We start from the raw sequence: 13,417 nt of genomic DNA, 5'->3' as shown, positions 1-13,417 counted from the left end.
GAAGGGGGGCCCTTGGGTTTGCTATAGCCCCAGGGCCCTATGTGTTCTTAATCCGGGCCTGCATACTGACGATGATTGACCTTAAAATGGTCTGCTTACTTTAACCTTTTGCTTTAATTATACTAGAACATTCATAACACTTTTTATGTTAAGAATTTACAGTATATGTATTCTGTAGGTCATGGTGTGTTTTGATTTCTCGCTTCTCTTTTGGTTAGCATGGTCTGTTAGCCCCATCTGGTTAGATATAACTACACAGACATCTTCCATTGAAGGCCATTCAAACTAATTTATGTATTTGGATTAAATGAAGGCATATGCAATAAACATATAAAAACAAATATTTAATTACTATATTTTATCAGTGACGGAATCTTTCTTGAATGCTTTCATGATGATGTTATACAGCAACATGACTCTCCTAATGCAGATGACAATGCTTTAGCTCCCCCTTCTGACTGAATATAAAAATGTCTATCACTGTAATATTTTAGTCCATTAGAAGCTGACATGTGGAAAAATTATCTCTTTGCTTCTTTGAACGTTTGTATATTAATTGACAGTCATCTTGATATGTAGCCTATCTCGTTTTTTTTTTACTATATTAGCCTACACTTTTTCTTCTTCGCTGAAAACAGTTTTGCTGCTTGTTGAAATGTGGAATATGGCTGTTTTTTTATATTAGGATTTTTGTTGTTGTTGATGAACAGAAACATTGAAACAGAAATATGAAATGGAAAATAGAAATGTGAATTATTTGAAATGACTTAAAATAGAAATATTGTCTTTAAATTTTTTTTTTTTACATTTTGCGCATTTACAATGCAAGACAGGGATTATATCCCACTTACAAAAATTTCTGTTTTCTTCTGCAGCCATCTGTTCTGAAAAAGATGAAGTGCATATAAAAGCCTTTTCTCGGTGAGAGGAGGAAAATGCAACACTATCTAGATGGTAGATGGAAAAATAATAAAACAAAATTGTAAACTGCTAAATAATAAAAAATACCATAATTGACCACAAAACCATTATTGTTAAGCATTCTTTCATTCAGTGAAGAAATGAAATAACATCTGATTTCATAGTTCCATTTTCAGTTCTTGGGTGTTACAACTAAGACAACTAGAAAATCATTTTATTTTATGGAGTTTTTTTTCCCTCCACTGTATCTGGTGATTCAGTCTACTCTGAAGATATTTTGTACATCAATTATAGAACATACAGTATACAACAACACACATTTTATCTTTTTATTATTTTTAATACTGTAACATCCCCATTCAAATGTGTATTTACATTTTCATGCGTTTTGTGTTCAAACAGTTGTTAGGAAGCAAAAGCTGTATCAGTGTGTGTCCACTGAATGATTAAACATTAAGATTAGTGGCACAATATCGTATGAAGCAGATGCTTTTGTCAAAATTACATACATATGGCAATAAAACAGTAGCAAAGGCACGGCACAATGTGGTATCATATCACTAAGTACTAGAGTTGAGCAAAAGCCTTTATCTTTTTTTACTATAAGTGCACTAAGGCTAACTTCAGTATAAATACTATAAATTCAGGTCACAGTTACAATTACAGATCAGATTAGAAGACAAAAACAATCATATTCAGATTAGACATTAAATGCAAAGTATGCATTACTTTGCATTAATTTCTACAATAAACATGTCAAATTCTGTCTAGTTGAGCAACACTGATTGTGGTTCTGGACGGTCAAAGATGTTTCTGAACTGTGTGTCTATTATATACAGTCTGATGAATTTCTACACATGACGAGGTGGTCATGTGATGTTGGCTTTAAAACACATTCTAATCAATGCTGAATATGAACATTTAACTGATAGTGGTTTTAATTATATAAAACAGCACACACTATGGATAGAGAAATACTGCTGTGGTAAAACATCACATAAAATGCTTATATGACACTGACTACAACCAAACTTGCTGTTACAAAGCTGTAAGAGTCAAACTGGTATTATGTTAATAGAGTAAGAGGTATGAAGTGTAACATTATTAAATTAATTATGAAATGTCTTTATCAACTTGTTTCCTTGTTTATCTAAAACCAAAGAAGCTTTTACTTGAGAGTTTAATAGCTCAAATTCATTTCTCACTTTCACTGTCTGGCACATAAAAGCAGAAACTTGTTTTTTTTGTTGTTGTTGTAGCTGGAGCCCAGATGTTGATGTGACGGAGATGTTCATTCTGATCATCCTCGCTTTCATCATACATGTTTATTTCCACATCACACACATTGTCCAACAAGTCACCTTTAAGTAAAGCTAGAAAAAAAAGAAAGAAAAAAAAGTGAAAACAGAGGAAGAAACACCACTAAACACCCTTAAAAGAAATACACACAGTTAGTAATTATTGCATGTTTAATAATCAGTGTTCAACCTCATGTTATTTCAAGCTTGCTTCTGTGAAACTCATAGGAAGATATCAAAAAGTAAAATGTTTCAAGGATTTTTTCACTTATTAACAGACAAAAACAATCATATAAAAATACAAATAATAAAATCCAATAATAATAACAACAATATTAATAATAATAATGAAAGTAAAATCCTCAGCCTGTATCATAAACCTTGACACAACTATTTTCCCCTCAGCCCATTCCATCTCATACAGTATAAGTGAGCCAATTGTTCAGTGAAAAGAAATACTTATTTAAATACAAATCTTCCCTTAAATATGATCTCTTTTAAACTGGTTGGTAGATGTTCCATAACAGCCCCCCACCACATCTCTTCAAACCTGGCACTATCTCCCCTAACCACTGCAGTCTCTACATAGGCAAAATTCTATCTCTCGATACCAGAGTGAAAGACTAAAATGAATCCACTCAATTAGAATGCATTTTCTAGCGAGTAATACAAGCTTCTCACAGAGTAGAAACCGGCAATATATTTTGCTGGTAAACAAACAAACAAAAACGGTAAAATATCACCCATCTTCCATGACACCCCATCCCAGAAATTTGTAATGACTGGACAATGCCATCAAGGGTGTTTTTTTCTTCTTCTTCTTCATTTAATAAAGTCAACGGGGACCAAAAACAAGAAACAATCTGTGTTCCACAGATATGTCATACATGTTTGGAACTACATGAAGGACAGATTATTCATTTTTCAGTGATTATTATTTTAAGACTATTGCAACAAGCTTTGAATGTAATGCAACCATCAAATTGAAAGACGTGAGTAACTCACCCTTGATTGTAACTTTGAATCTCTTATTTTTAGTTCTTTCTCTGTTGATGATCTGTAGTGTATAATATCCACAGTTTGTGATTGTGATGTTCTTGATGGTCAGAGATCCAGTCTTATGATCCAGCTTCAGTCTTGTGAATTCATCAAGTTCAGAGCAGAGTTCTTTGTTTTTAGCTATAATCATGTCTTTAAATTTCCAGAGTATCAGATCATCTGGCTGTATTTCAGATTCATCAGTGTTTAGCGTGACAGATGCTCCCTCCGCCACTGGCTTCATCACTTCTTCATCTGTATCAAGGGCAATATAACAGTATTATTCAACAGAGAGCACTGGATCTGGTTACATAAACCTAACGAGACAGGCTACAGCATAAACTATAATATATAAACAGCATAAACATCATTAGAAAAGTCTGATTAGAAACTTAACTATTCAGAGAACTTATCAACACATCTAAACTCGTCAAAGTGCTAATCTAATTAATGATCATTCATGTTACACTGAAAGATGTGAGTTACTCACCAATGACAGTCACAATGAATCTCCAGAACTGGACCTGTGTGTTTCTGATTGTCTTTAGTTCATAAAATCCAGAGTCTGCGGTGCTGGTATTTGTGATGGTCAGAGATCCAGTTTGATCATTCAGCTCCAGTCTGTCTCTAAATTTCTCCATCTCGTACTTTACATCACTTTTAGTTATCAGCCTGCCTTCATGTCCAAATGTCCACACTATCAGATCAGCTTTCTTTATTGGAGTAAGATCAGGGTTTAGAATGAGAGGTTCTCCCTCCATCACTGACACGGACTTCACTTTACCACTAAACACACCTGCAGACCAAACACAGAATGTCACTGTTAGTAAACATTTCACTGAGATTCCCCACTAAAGTCTTTGCTGGACACAATTCAAGTCCAAGTTTAACTGCTCTTGTGTTCAAATTTATCACTCTAACTGCTCTTGTGTTTGGTAAAATATTCAGTCATTTAAACTGATTCCTTAAAGCATTAACCTCTCGAATTTTACATAAATACTGTCATAAGCAACAATCATCAGGCTCCAAGTCTATGTCTAGAGAACATGATCAGAACAGCCAAATACTAAAAAAAAAAGATCTTTATGCTGTGGATTCAGTTGCGTTGGTGGCAAATTTCAGCTCTCTTGATTGGGAGTTTGTTTTGAGGATATTCCTTTTCAATTTTAATAGCATCTTACATCAAATTTAGCATTCATTAGACTATTCTAATGCATGTTCATCTTCATTAGCTTTACTATACACAAATATGGTGCTGTCCACCACTGCTGAGAGCTGCACAGATGCAGTGATCACACTCTCAGACAGCTAAACTAATTAAGACCATTATTACACTGAAAGACTTACCATCGGGAACAACAGTGAACGTGAATGACTCGACGGTCTTATTTAGCTTGTCGGTGATCTGTACAAAATAATCTCCACAGTCTGTGACATTGATGCTTGTGATAGTGATGGTGAGAATATCACTGCAATCCAAATTCAGTCTGTCTGTCAATCTCTTAGACGTAGTTATAAATTTATCCTTGCCCTGGTCACGGAATCTAGCTATAATTTCATATGGGTGTATTTTTGATCCAAACATTAAGAGCATCTCATCCTCTGAATTAATTTCAGTATCAATGCTTAATTGGAGAGTTTCTCCCTCCTTCACTGACACTTTCTTCATTTCAGCCGGTTCTACGAACACACCTAAAAACAAACAAACAATCAGTTACTCAGATTAAACTAAAACTTTTAACTGAAACAATTACATCTTCACTAATAATTCTCATGAGAGTCCAATTGTATTTTCTACAGTCATTTGTATGGCAGCTTGCTCGATCATGCCTCCACACCAGATATATCAATTCCAGCTTAGACGCCAGATCTTGTCAGAAAATATCTGTTTTGTGTGGCAACAAAATAACTAGTCAGCAAAATTGTCTAATACCCAAAACCCATTAACAGCAATTCTTGTCTGGTACCCAAAACTGTTTTAACAGTCTTCTATCAGCCAAGAAGTTGAGTGAGTAAAGCCAGAGAAGAGCAGATACAGAAGATGAAGTGATGAAGATAAAAAATAAGCAGTTTTATTTATTGAATAGTCTTAGTTGCGTATGTTTAGTGCTCAGACTTCGCCTGACCAGTACAAATCAAGTGTTTCCACAAGCCATAGCAATGGAATCATGCTGCTTCACAACATCATCCTGTGACTATAAAAACCTTGAAATGAAGACATTCTCTGATCTCTTACTTGTAAAGACAAATAGCCCTTGAATCTTAATAATCATAAGACTAAACAAAAATAATATAAAAATATAAATGACTAATGAATGAAGTAGTCAATGAAATGAGTATATAAATGGTTTAAATAATTATTATCAATGATTATATGATTAAATGTAACAATAAAATTATTAAATTATTCTGAAAAAAAGAAAGAAAGAAAAAAAGAAAGAAAAACACAACACGAACATATGGTTGCTGTCTTGAAGCAACACACACAGGTTGTTGTGAAGAATCCTTAGATCCTTCAAAACTAAAGCTCATATTTTCTTGTATAAGCAGAAAGTCATACTCACTGCCATGACGTTTCTGAATTTGATCCATGTACTCCTCCATATCTGTAAGAGAAGAAAGTAAGAAAAGACAAATCAAACATAAAAGGCACAATTAACAGAACAGACAACTGTGGAATGATATTAAATAAGTGCAGATCAGAATGTTTTACTAAATTTTCAAGAACATTTATGAAATGACACCAATCAGGTCTCTCCTCTGGGACTGAATTATTTGCTTTGGATTCCAGAAGTTATCCCATGTTTTGTTTACTTTGAGAAAATAACATCCAAAACAGCTGGGACAAGTAGACTAATACTAATACTGACCTATATTACTGAGGACTAAGCTGATGACTTACCAAAACACACGTAATTCATTTTAGAGTAGTGTATTATTAATATATTTTTTATATATTACATAATAAATATACTATACCATATACTACATTGTATACTATTTACTATCATTTTCCATTTTATAAAAGCTTTTTTCATCCCACATATCCTGGTGTTTACATATGTAAAGTAAGAGAGACTATGAATTTGAAACAGAACTTAACTCAGAATTATGTTAAAGGGATAGTTCACTCAAAAATGAAAATTCTATCATTATTTACTCACTCTCATGTCGTTACAAACCTGTAAAACCTTTGCTCATCTTCCGAACACAAATTAAGATATTTTCTGGTAATCTTGAAATGCACAGCAGAGACTGACGCGGAAGAAAATAAATTATTGAATAAAGTCGCTATTTGTTTTCTTTGTGCACAGAAAGTATTCTCGTAGCTTCATAAAATTACAGTTGAACACCTGATGGTACATGGACAATTTTAACAATGTCCTTGCTACGTTTCTGGAACAACACTATTAATTGTCTCACCTATAAGAAGGAAACAAAATTACAGAGCTATAACTCTAAAATTACAGAGCTATAACTCTAAAAACAAAAGGAGTGTTAAAGGAGTGCATGGTGAAACATTTAGCATCATTTGCATTTTAATATTTTGATAGGTGTGTTTTAAACCACATTAGTCTCATTAAACATTTTCTGTACGGTGAGCATTGCAAATAAAAATAATTGGGAAAAAAGGAGAAAAAGAATACAGCATGCACTTTCTGAGAAGGACTCATTGTAACAGTTTACTAACTGTCTTAAATAACTAAGTGTATTTAGGACAGTAAGCGGTCTATAAACAGTCATCAGTAGGCTCATTTGAGATGAGCAAAATCTGAGCAGAACTCTATAAGATGCATGCCAGTTAGAAATATGTTTGAGTGCTCTGATGTCATGCTGACATGTAAAAAAAAAAACTCGGTTACACTTTATTTCGATAGTCCACTTTAGACATTCTATTAACTATAAGTAACTTTGTAACTACATGTCAACTACATGTCAACTAACTCTCAGAGTAGACTGTTAGGGTAGGTTTAGGGTTAGTAGAAAAAGTTGATAAAGAAAGTGTTAGAAGATATTAAGCAGACAGTCTACTAATACTCTACTAACTGCTAGTTGACATGTAGTTGCAAAGTTACTTACTGTTAATAGAATGTCTAAAGTGGACTATCGAAATAAAGTGTTACCAAAAACTCTTGTGATGGCAAGGCAGCAGTGACTAAATGTAAGATGGGAAACAACTTGAAAATACCACAGCTTAATGCTCATTGATTCACTTCATTAAAATAATTTACTTCCTTGATAAAAATCACTCCTTGCTGATATAATATTTCAAATATTATTTTACAGTGCATCACATTCTAACATTTCATCAAAGGATGTTCCAATTTACATTCAGAGATGTTATACCCTGAATATCCACTGATCCACTGAATAAAATATTATTATCTTAGTACTGTGTGTTCCTAATTTAAATGTTTTTACGTGTTGGATTTTCATTGTTCAAAGGCCACATAGATAGCCTGAGAGTTTGTGACAACAAATGGCTAGCTTTTTTTACAGTATTAAGGACTGTAAAAAGAAGGACTAATGAAACGCCTTTGTCTGTGTTCACTCCGTCTCAAATCACGCTCATGGAAAGTGCTTGAGAAACAGTGTCTCTTCCGTGGCTCGGTACGCTTTCAACTTGTTTTTTTTTGTCTCTAGCAAGAGACTGTATGACATTCACGTTACATGATTTGAAAGATTTTTACATAGAAAGGGCGACAGTGCACCGCATTAAAAGAAATGAACATTCATGTTTTCATAATCGCTGGCCAAATTAAAAAATAAGATTAAAATGTAATAATCTTTGAGAACAAAGGGGCCCCCTGGTGTTTCAGGGGCCCCTACGCAGCTTGCATACTTTGCGTATAAGGAGGATGGGCTCTGGGGGACAGAGTCTTGTATAAACAACAGGCCAAATACACACTGGAAAAGGAGATCAGAGTGGCAAATATCTTGCACATTGTCTATTTTGTATATTATTCTTTTTATTATCTGTGTCCTCTCTTGTCACTGTCATTCTGTCGCACTGTGGAGCTTCTGTCACTAAAACAAATTCCTCATATGTGTAAACAAACATACCTGGAAATGAAGCTCATTCTGATTCTGATTCTGATTATTACATTGACTGAAGCAACTCACCATTGACAGAAACAATGAATCTTTTGTATAAGGTTTCTCTGCCTCTTCTGATCTTCAGAGTGTAGAGTCCATTCTGTTCAGCTGTGATGCAACTGATGGTCAGTGAGCCTGTCTCCTTGTCCAGCACCAGCCGGTCTCTGAATCTCTCATCAGTCACATTTAAATGCTCTCTGGTCTCTCTTTTGAACTTCTGAGCTATGAGAGTGTCTTTATCTCCAAACAGCCAATGTATCTCATCATCCGTCTGTATTTCAGGATCAGGGTTTAGAGTGACAGATTCTCCCTCAGTTACTGGCACTGACAGCAGCACATAGAAACAAAGAAATGAGGAGATTATTATTGAGTTTGCAAATGAACATGTCAGTATCATTTAAGGACTAAGAGGATACTGTGCGATTCTTCATATGTGCTTCTAATAATCAATTCATCTTCTAGATGACTTTTACTAAAGATCTGCAACAATTTGCAATAATATTGCATGTGTTAACATTAATTAACTTGTTAATAAAATATTTTCCACTGAAAAATGAGGTTTTAGTCAAATCAACAAACTTGTTTTAAAACTGTTCATTCAGGTAAATATTAATATACATCTTTTTCATCATCATATAACTAAATATAACATTCTGTTATTTACTCGCCCTCATTCGTCTAATGAATAAATAGATTTTGAAGAATTTTCATGCAGCTGTTTTCCATGTAATGATAACTTATAATGGCCTTCACAAAGTTGCCTCCACAAATAACATTAAAAACACCAGAAAATTTGTTCACGTGCTGTAAATCTTCTGAACTCAGACAACAGCTTTATGAGCAGTTTAAGTTTTTGTCTGCTGAAACTCTTTGCTTTAGTTCTCAAATATTATCTTCCATACTCAAACACAGGTGCGAGTTCACCTATGAAACATTCAGTGAACTAATTTCCTCTTTTTCATGTTTGTAGCTCAAATAGCTTTTGTGTTGCATTTCAGAGCTTTAGTGACCGGAAAGATGATCAGTCAATAATTACTCGTATTTCTGTCTGTTCACACACAAACCATCACATGACCTGAGAAGACTTTGAATACAGTAAATGTGTCACATGATACTTTTATGACAGATGACACTTAATAATACTTAAAATAGTTTGACAGACATGATCACTAAAAATTACTGTTGTACAGAAAAGAGCTCCATAATGTTTATCCAAATATCTTATTTTGTATTTGAAAGAAGAAATAAAGTCATACACGTTTGCAATGACATTAAGGTGGGTAAATTATGAATTTAAATTTTAGAATAAACTATTCATTCATAGGAATAATTAAACAACACTGAGTTTAGAGTTTCTGTATTAATAGTCTATGATGTTTAAATGAACAAAGTGAATGAAGCCATACATAATGATAAAAACACAAACACATGTCTGAGGTGCTATTAAAGACTCCAGATAAAAGTCAAAATGAAAGACCAAAGGACAGCAGGACTATGATTTTAGGCTAGTTTCTGCTAAATATCTCAACCTTCAATAGAAGAAGAACAAAACTACATAAACACAAACAGACATAATCAAAAACATTTTAAATTCAGCATTTCAAACAGACAGTATATTAATGTAATTCAGCTCAATACCAGACAATCACACACTTCATTAATTATTGTATCAATTACAAGCAGAACTTGTGGTTAACATAGAAATGTTGGCTGAAAAATCATTTTATACATTTAAATTTTACTTAACCACAATAAAGCTCGATGTTTTTTCTCTTGCTGTATCAACTGTAATACTTACATGTTTGGATTGGTAGATTAGAGGTCCTGGGACGACGGTAGTACATCACACCAGCAGCTACAGCTACAGCTGCAGCCACCAGCAGAACAACAACAACAATCCCTGCTACAGCACCTGGAGACACACCTGAATCTGGAACAGCTAAAGAGAGACAGTCATTAGTGTGAATGTGTGTCTGATCTATAACAAACACTGCAAACATCAGCACTATATAATCTAAATGTGTATTTGGTAAGTAGATCTTAATGTTAATGATTGTGATAATTACATATAAATATTAAAACAATGATGAAGATTAAACTAATTAAATGTTAAAATTGTCATAAGCCTGACAATAATCAGTATTTATTACAGATATATTCACAGGTGTCAGCAATGTGAGAGAAACAGTTTTAGCTAATACAATTATTCAGACAGCTGATAAACAATCATTACAATCAGTCTTGAGTTACTCACTGACAGTTACAGAGAATCTCTTGTATAAAGTCTGTTTGTTGCTGCTGATCTTCACTTTATAAAGTCCAGAGTCTGTGGTTCTGGTTTTTGTGATGGTCAGAGATCCGGTCTGATCCAGCTTCAATCGGTCTCTGAATCTCTCATCAGTATCATATAATGGTGAGCTCTTGGCCTCTATATCATGTTTAGCTATGAGTTTTCCTTCATCTCCAAACCTCCACACTATCAGCACATCTCCTTGTAGTTGAGGAACATGAAGAGTGACAGGTTCTCCCTCCTTCACTGACACGCTCTTCATTTCAGCTTCACCCCCAGCAATAACAGATGGAGACTCTACAAGAATCAAGATTCACAGACAGAAAACAAATATACACTGTTACTGGCACTAGATCATCAAGTTTCACAATAATTTTGTAATTATAATAGTAATTTGTTTAAATACTGTATTCAGGGCTCTAGACTCATTCTTCCCACTGGTCGTTCTGGTGCGACTAACTTTCCCAGCTGATCGCACGAGCACATGATTTGGATTTATATTTATTTATTTTTTGCTACAACATGGGATTTATCACTGCATGCTGATGAATAGTTTTTCTGTTATCATAGTTTATAGTTATATAATATAACTATAAACTATAAATATAACTTACATGGTAACAAAAGTGGTTACCATTCAACCCATTCTTTTTTATTAGTATTATTTGTGATTTGAATTTTTTTGGGAATTAAGCCCAGTTTGTTTAAGTTTTACAAGAAAAGATAATTGTCTGTTGTGCTTACAATCTATACACCTTTCACTTTTTAAGACTAAAACAAATGCTTGAAAGATGGATTCATTGATATTCTTAATTGAAAAGCACAACAACAATACAACAATATAGGCTACAATGACAAACTAGCTTTACGTTTATTAACAAAAACGAATATGACGAGGCACGGCATACACCACATGCTGTATATCAACTAATAAATTACAGAATGTTTAGCAAACACTGAGGAATCAAATAAATAAATAAAAAAATTTAAAGAAAGCCTCCACAGCATAATGTGAGGCTTTTCTAAATGAAAACAAAAAGAAACGTAAAACTAAATTGGCTGTCGGTGACAGTGCTTGCATGTTTTTTTCCTAAGAAAACCAACATGTTCACCTTCTCTGGTTTAAGAAGATGTCTTTTACTTTACTTTCACTTGAAAACCAAATCCTCCGACCGCCATCGTTTCCTCAGTATATTTGTGTAATTTTTGCAGCGCACACCTTTGTGCTCGGGCTGACGTGGCGAGTATGAACTAGGCTTTACACCCGAAGCGCTCGCACTGAAAGGGCCTCTCTTCACGTGATCAGAGAAATCTGGCTCCTGCTGCACTGTTGTGTGGGTCTGCATCGCGCTGTACGGAGCAGAGCAGATGCTATGGAGCAGTGTAGACCATGCACTCGCACAAATGCGACCATGTCAAATTTTAACTCGCACATTCTCAAAAGATTGTCGCAGTCTAGAGCCCTAGTATTCAATTTTCATTCAATGCATTTCTTCATTTAGATCAATTCTTTATTTAACATGTATATTTGTGTTGACTGACTCTCTGCTCCCTCCATAGGTAAAGGAGCACAAATGCACAGATGCACAAAATGATGGAGCACAGACCAATGATGGGAGCAAGCAGAAACACTTATTGACTGTGTTCGCCTCACACACTCAAGGATGCAAACAACCTGATGGACTGTGGACTATGTTTTCACACCTTACTTTGCCAGTTTTGCATGTGTTTTGTTAGAAATAAACTTCAAACAGAAGCAGTAACATTTAGCAATCGCTTGTGTTGATAGAGCATGGGTAAGACAAAGCTCCTGTCTGTCTTCACTGTGGACTTAAGGTTTGCCATAAGGTTATACAGATTAATAAAAGTAATCAGCTTGAGATGTACAACAGTTATTCGGTTGACTAATTTGATGAGTCGTCTTGTTTCATATAACAGCACAGGATCTTTTCATTGTTTGAATCACTGCACTTATCCGAGTTCAACAGATATAATTACAATTCCTAATTCTAAAAACCAGTTGACTCTGCTTTGAATTATTTTAATACTATTACCGTTGGAATTAAACTAAAAATATCTGGCCACTTTAAATCTCATCATAATTCAGTTTAATTAACAACACACAAAGAAACAGAAAAAAAGTAATAATTATATCCTCACCATAGACAGTAACACTGAATGTCTGCTTATCTGGGGTCCCTTTGCTGTGTTCAATCTGTAGTTTATAGAGTCCAGAGTGTTTGGTTCTCATGTTCTTGATGGTCAGAGATCCAGTCTGATCCAGCTGCAGTCTGTCTGTGAATATCTCAGTGTGATTAGGATATGAGATATAATTTCCATCGATTTGAGCAATGGTGGAACCTTTCTCTCCAAACCTCCAAAGTATCAGAATAAATTCCTGCATTTTAGCAGGATCAGGGTTCAGAGTGACAGAATCTCCCTCCATCACTGACTTCACTTCATCTGCATCAGCACCAAACACACCTGGAGAATAAACAGAAACGGTTTCTCAGAGATAATCTCATATAGGCACTGCAGGTAGCGTTAGTGAAGAGATAACTGTGATCAGTCTTGTCTAAAAATACAACGTGACTTATTGAAGCGCACTTATTATGCTCATTTACAGGTTCATAATTTCCGTTATGGGGTCTGCTACAAGTCTTCTAATAGGTTTACATGATTTAATTGTTTAATTTCCAGTCTGATACTACCGGCCTGGTGCTGCTGTCCTGAAACTGCTGTCACAAAGGAAAGTGTGTCCAGCTGAATGAAT

The 13,417-nt window shown here is 34.5% G+C and overlaps 1 protein-coding gene across 1 annotated transcript; it reads right to left on the bottom strand.

Annotated features, from left to right (window-relative positions):
• Window positions 1-1,271: 1,271 nt before the first annotated feature.
• Window positions 1,272-13,128, bottom strand: LOC107570139 (uncharacterized; the record flags this gene model as incomplete). Its single annotated transcript, XM_016256337.1, has 9 exons — window positions 1,272-2,294; window positions 3,225-3,512; window positions 3,748-4,053; window positions 4,605-4,949; window positions 5,822-5,863; window positions 8,382-8,678; window positions 10,153-10,293; window positions 10,609-10,941; window positions 12,805-13,128. Coding segments are annotated over 9 exons (2,255 nt in total), but the record flags the coding sequence as incomplete, so codon positions are not given.
• Between the last annotated feature and the right edge of the window lie 289 nt (window positions 13,129-13,417).

The sequence above is a fragment of the Sinocyclocheilus grahami genome, unplaced genomic scaffold (genome assembly GCF_001515645.1).
Source record: "Sinocyclocheilus grahami isolate Dianchi unplaced genomic scaffold, SAMN03320097.WGS_v1.1 scaffold1421.1, whole genome shotgun sequence".
NCBI lineage: Eukaryota > Metazoa > Chordata > Actinopteri > Cypriniformes > Cyprinidae > Sinocyclocheilus > Sinocyclocheilus grahami.
The sequence above is the reverse complement of the archived record's forward strand: the minus strand, read 5'-3'. Positions and strand labels throughout refer to the sequence as shown.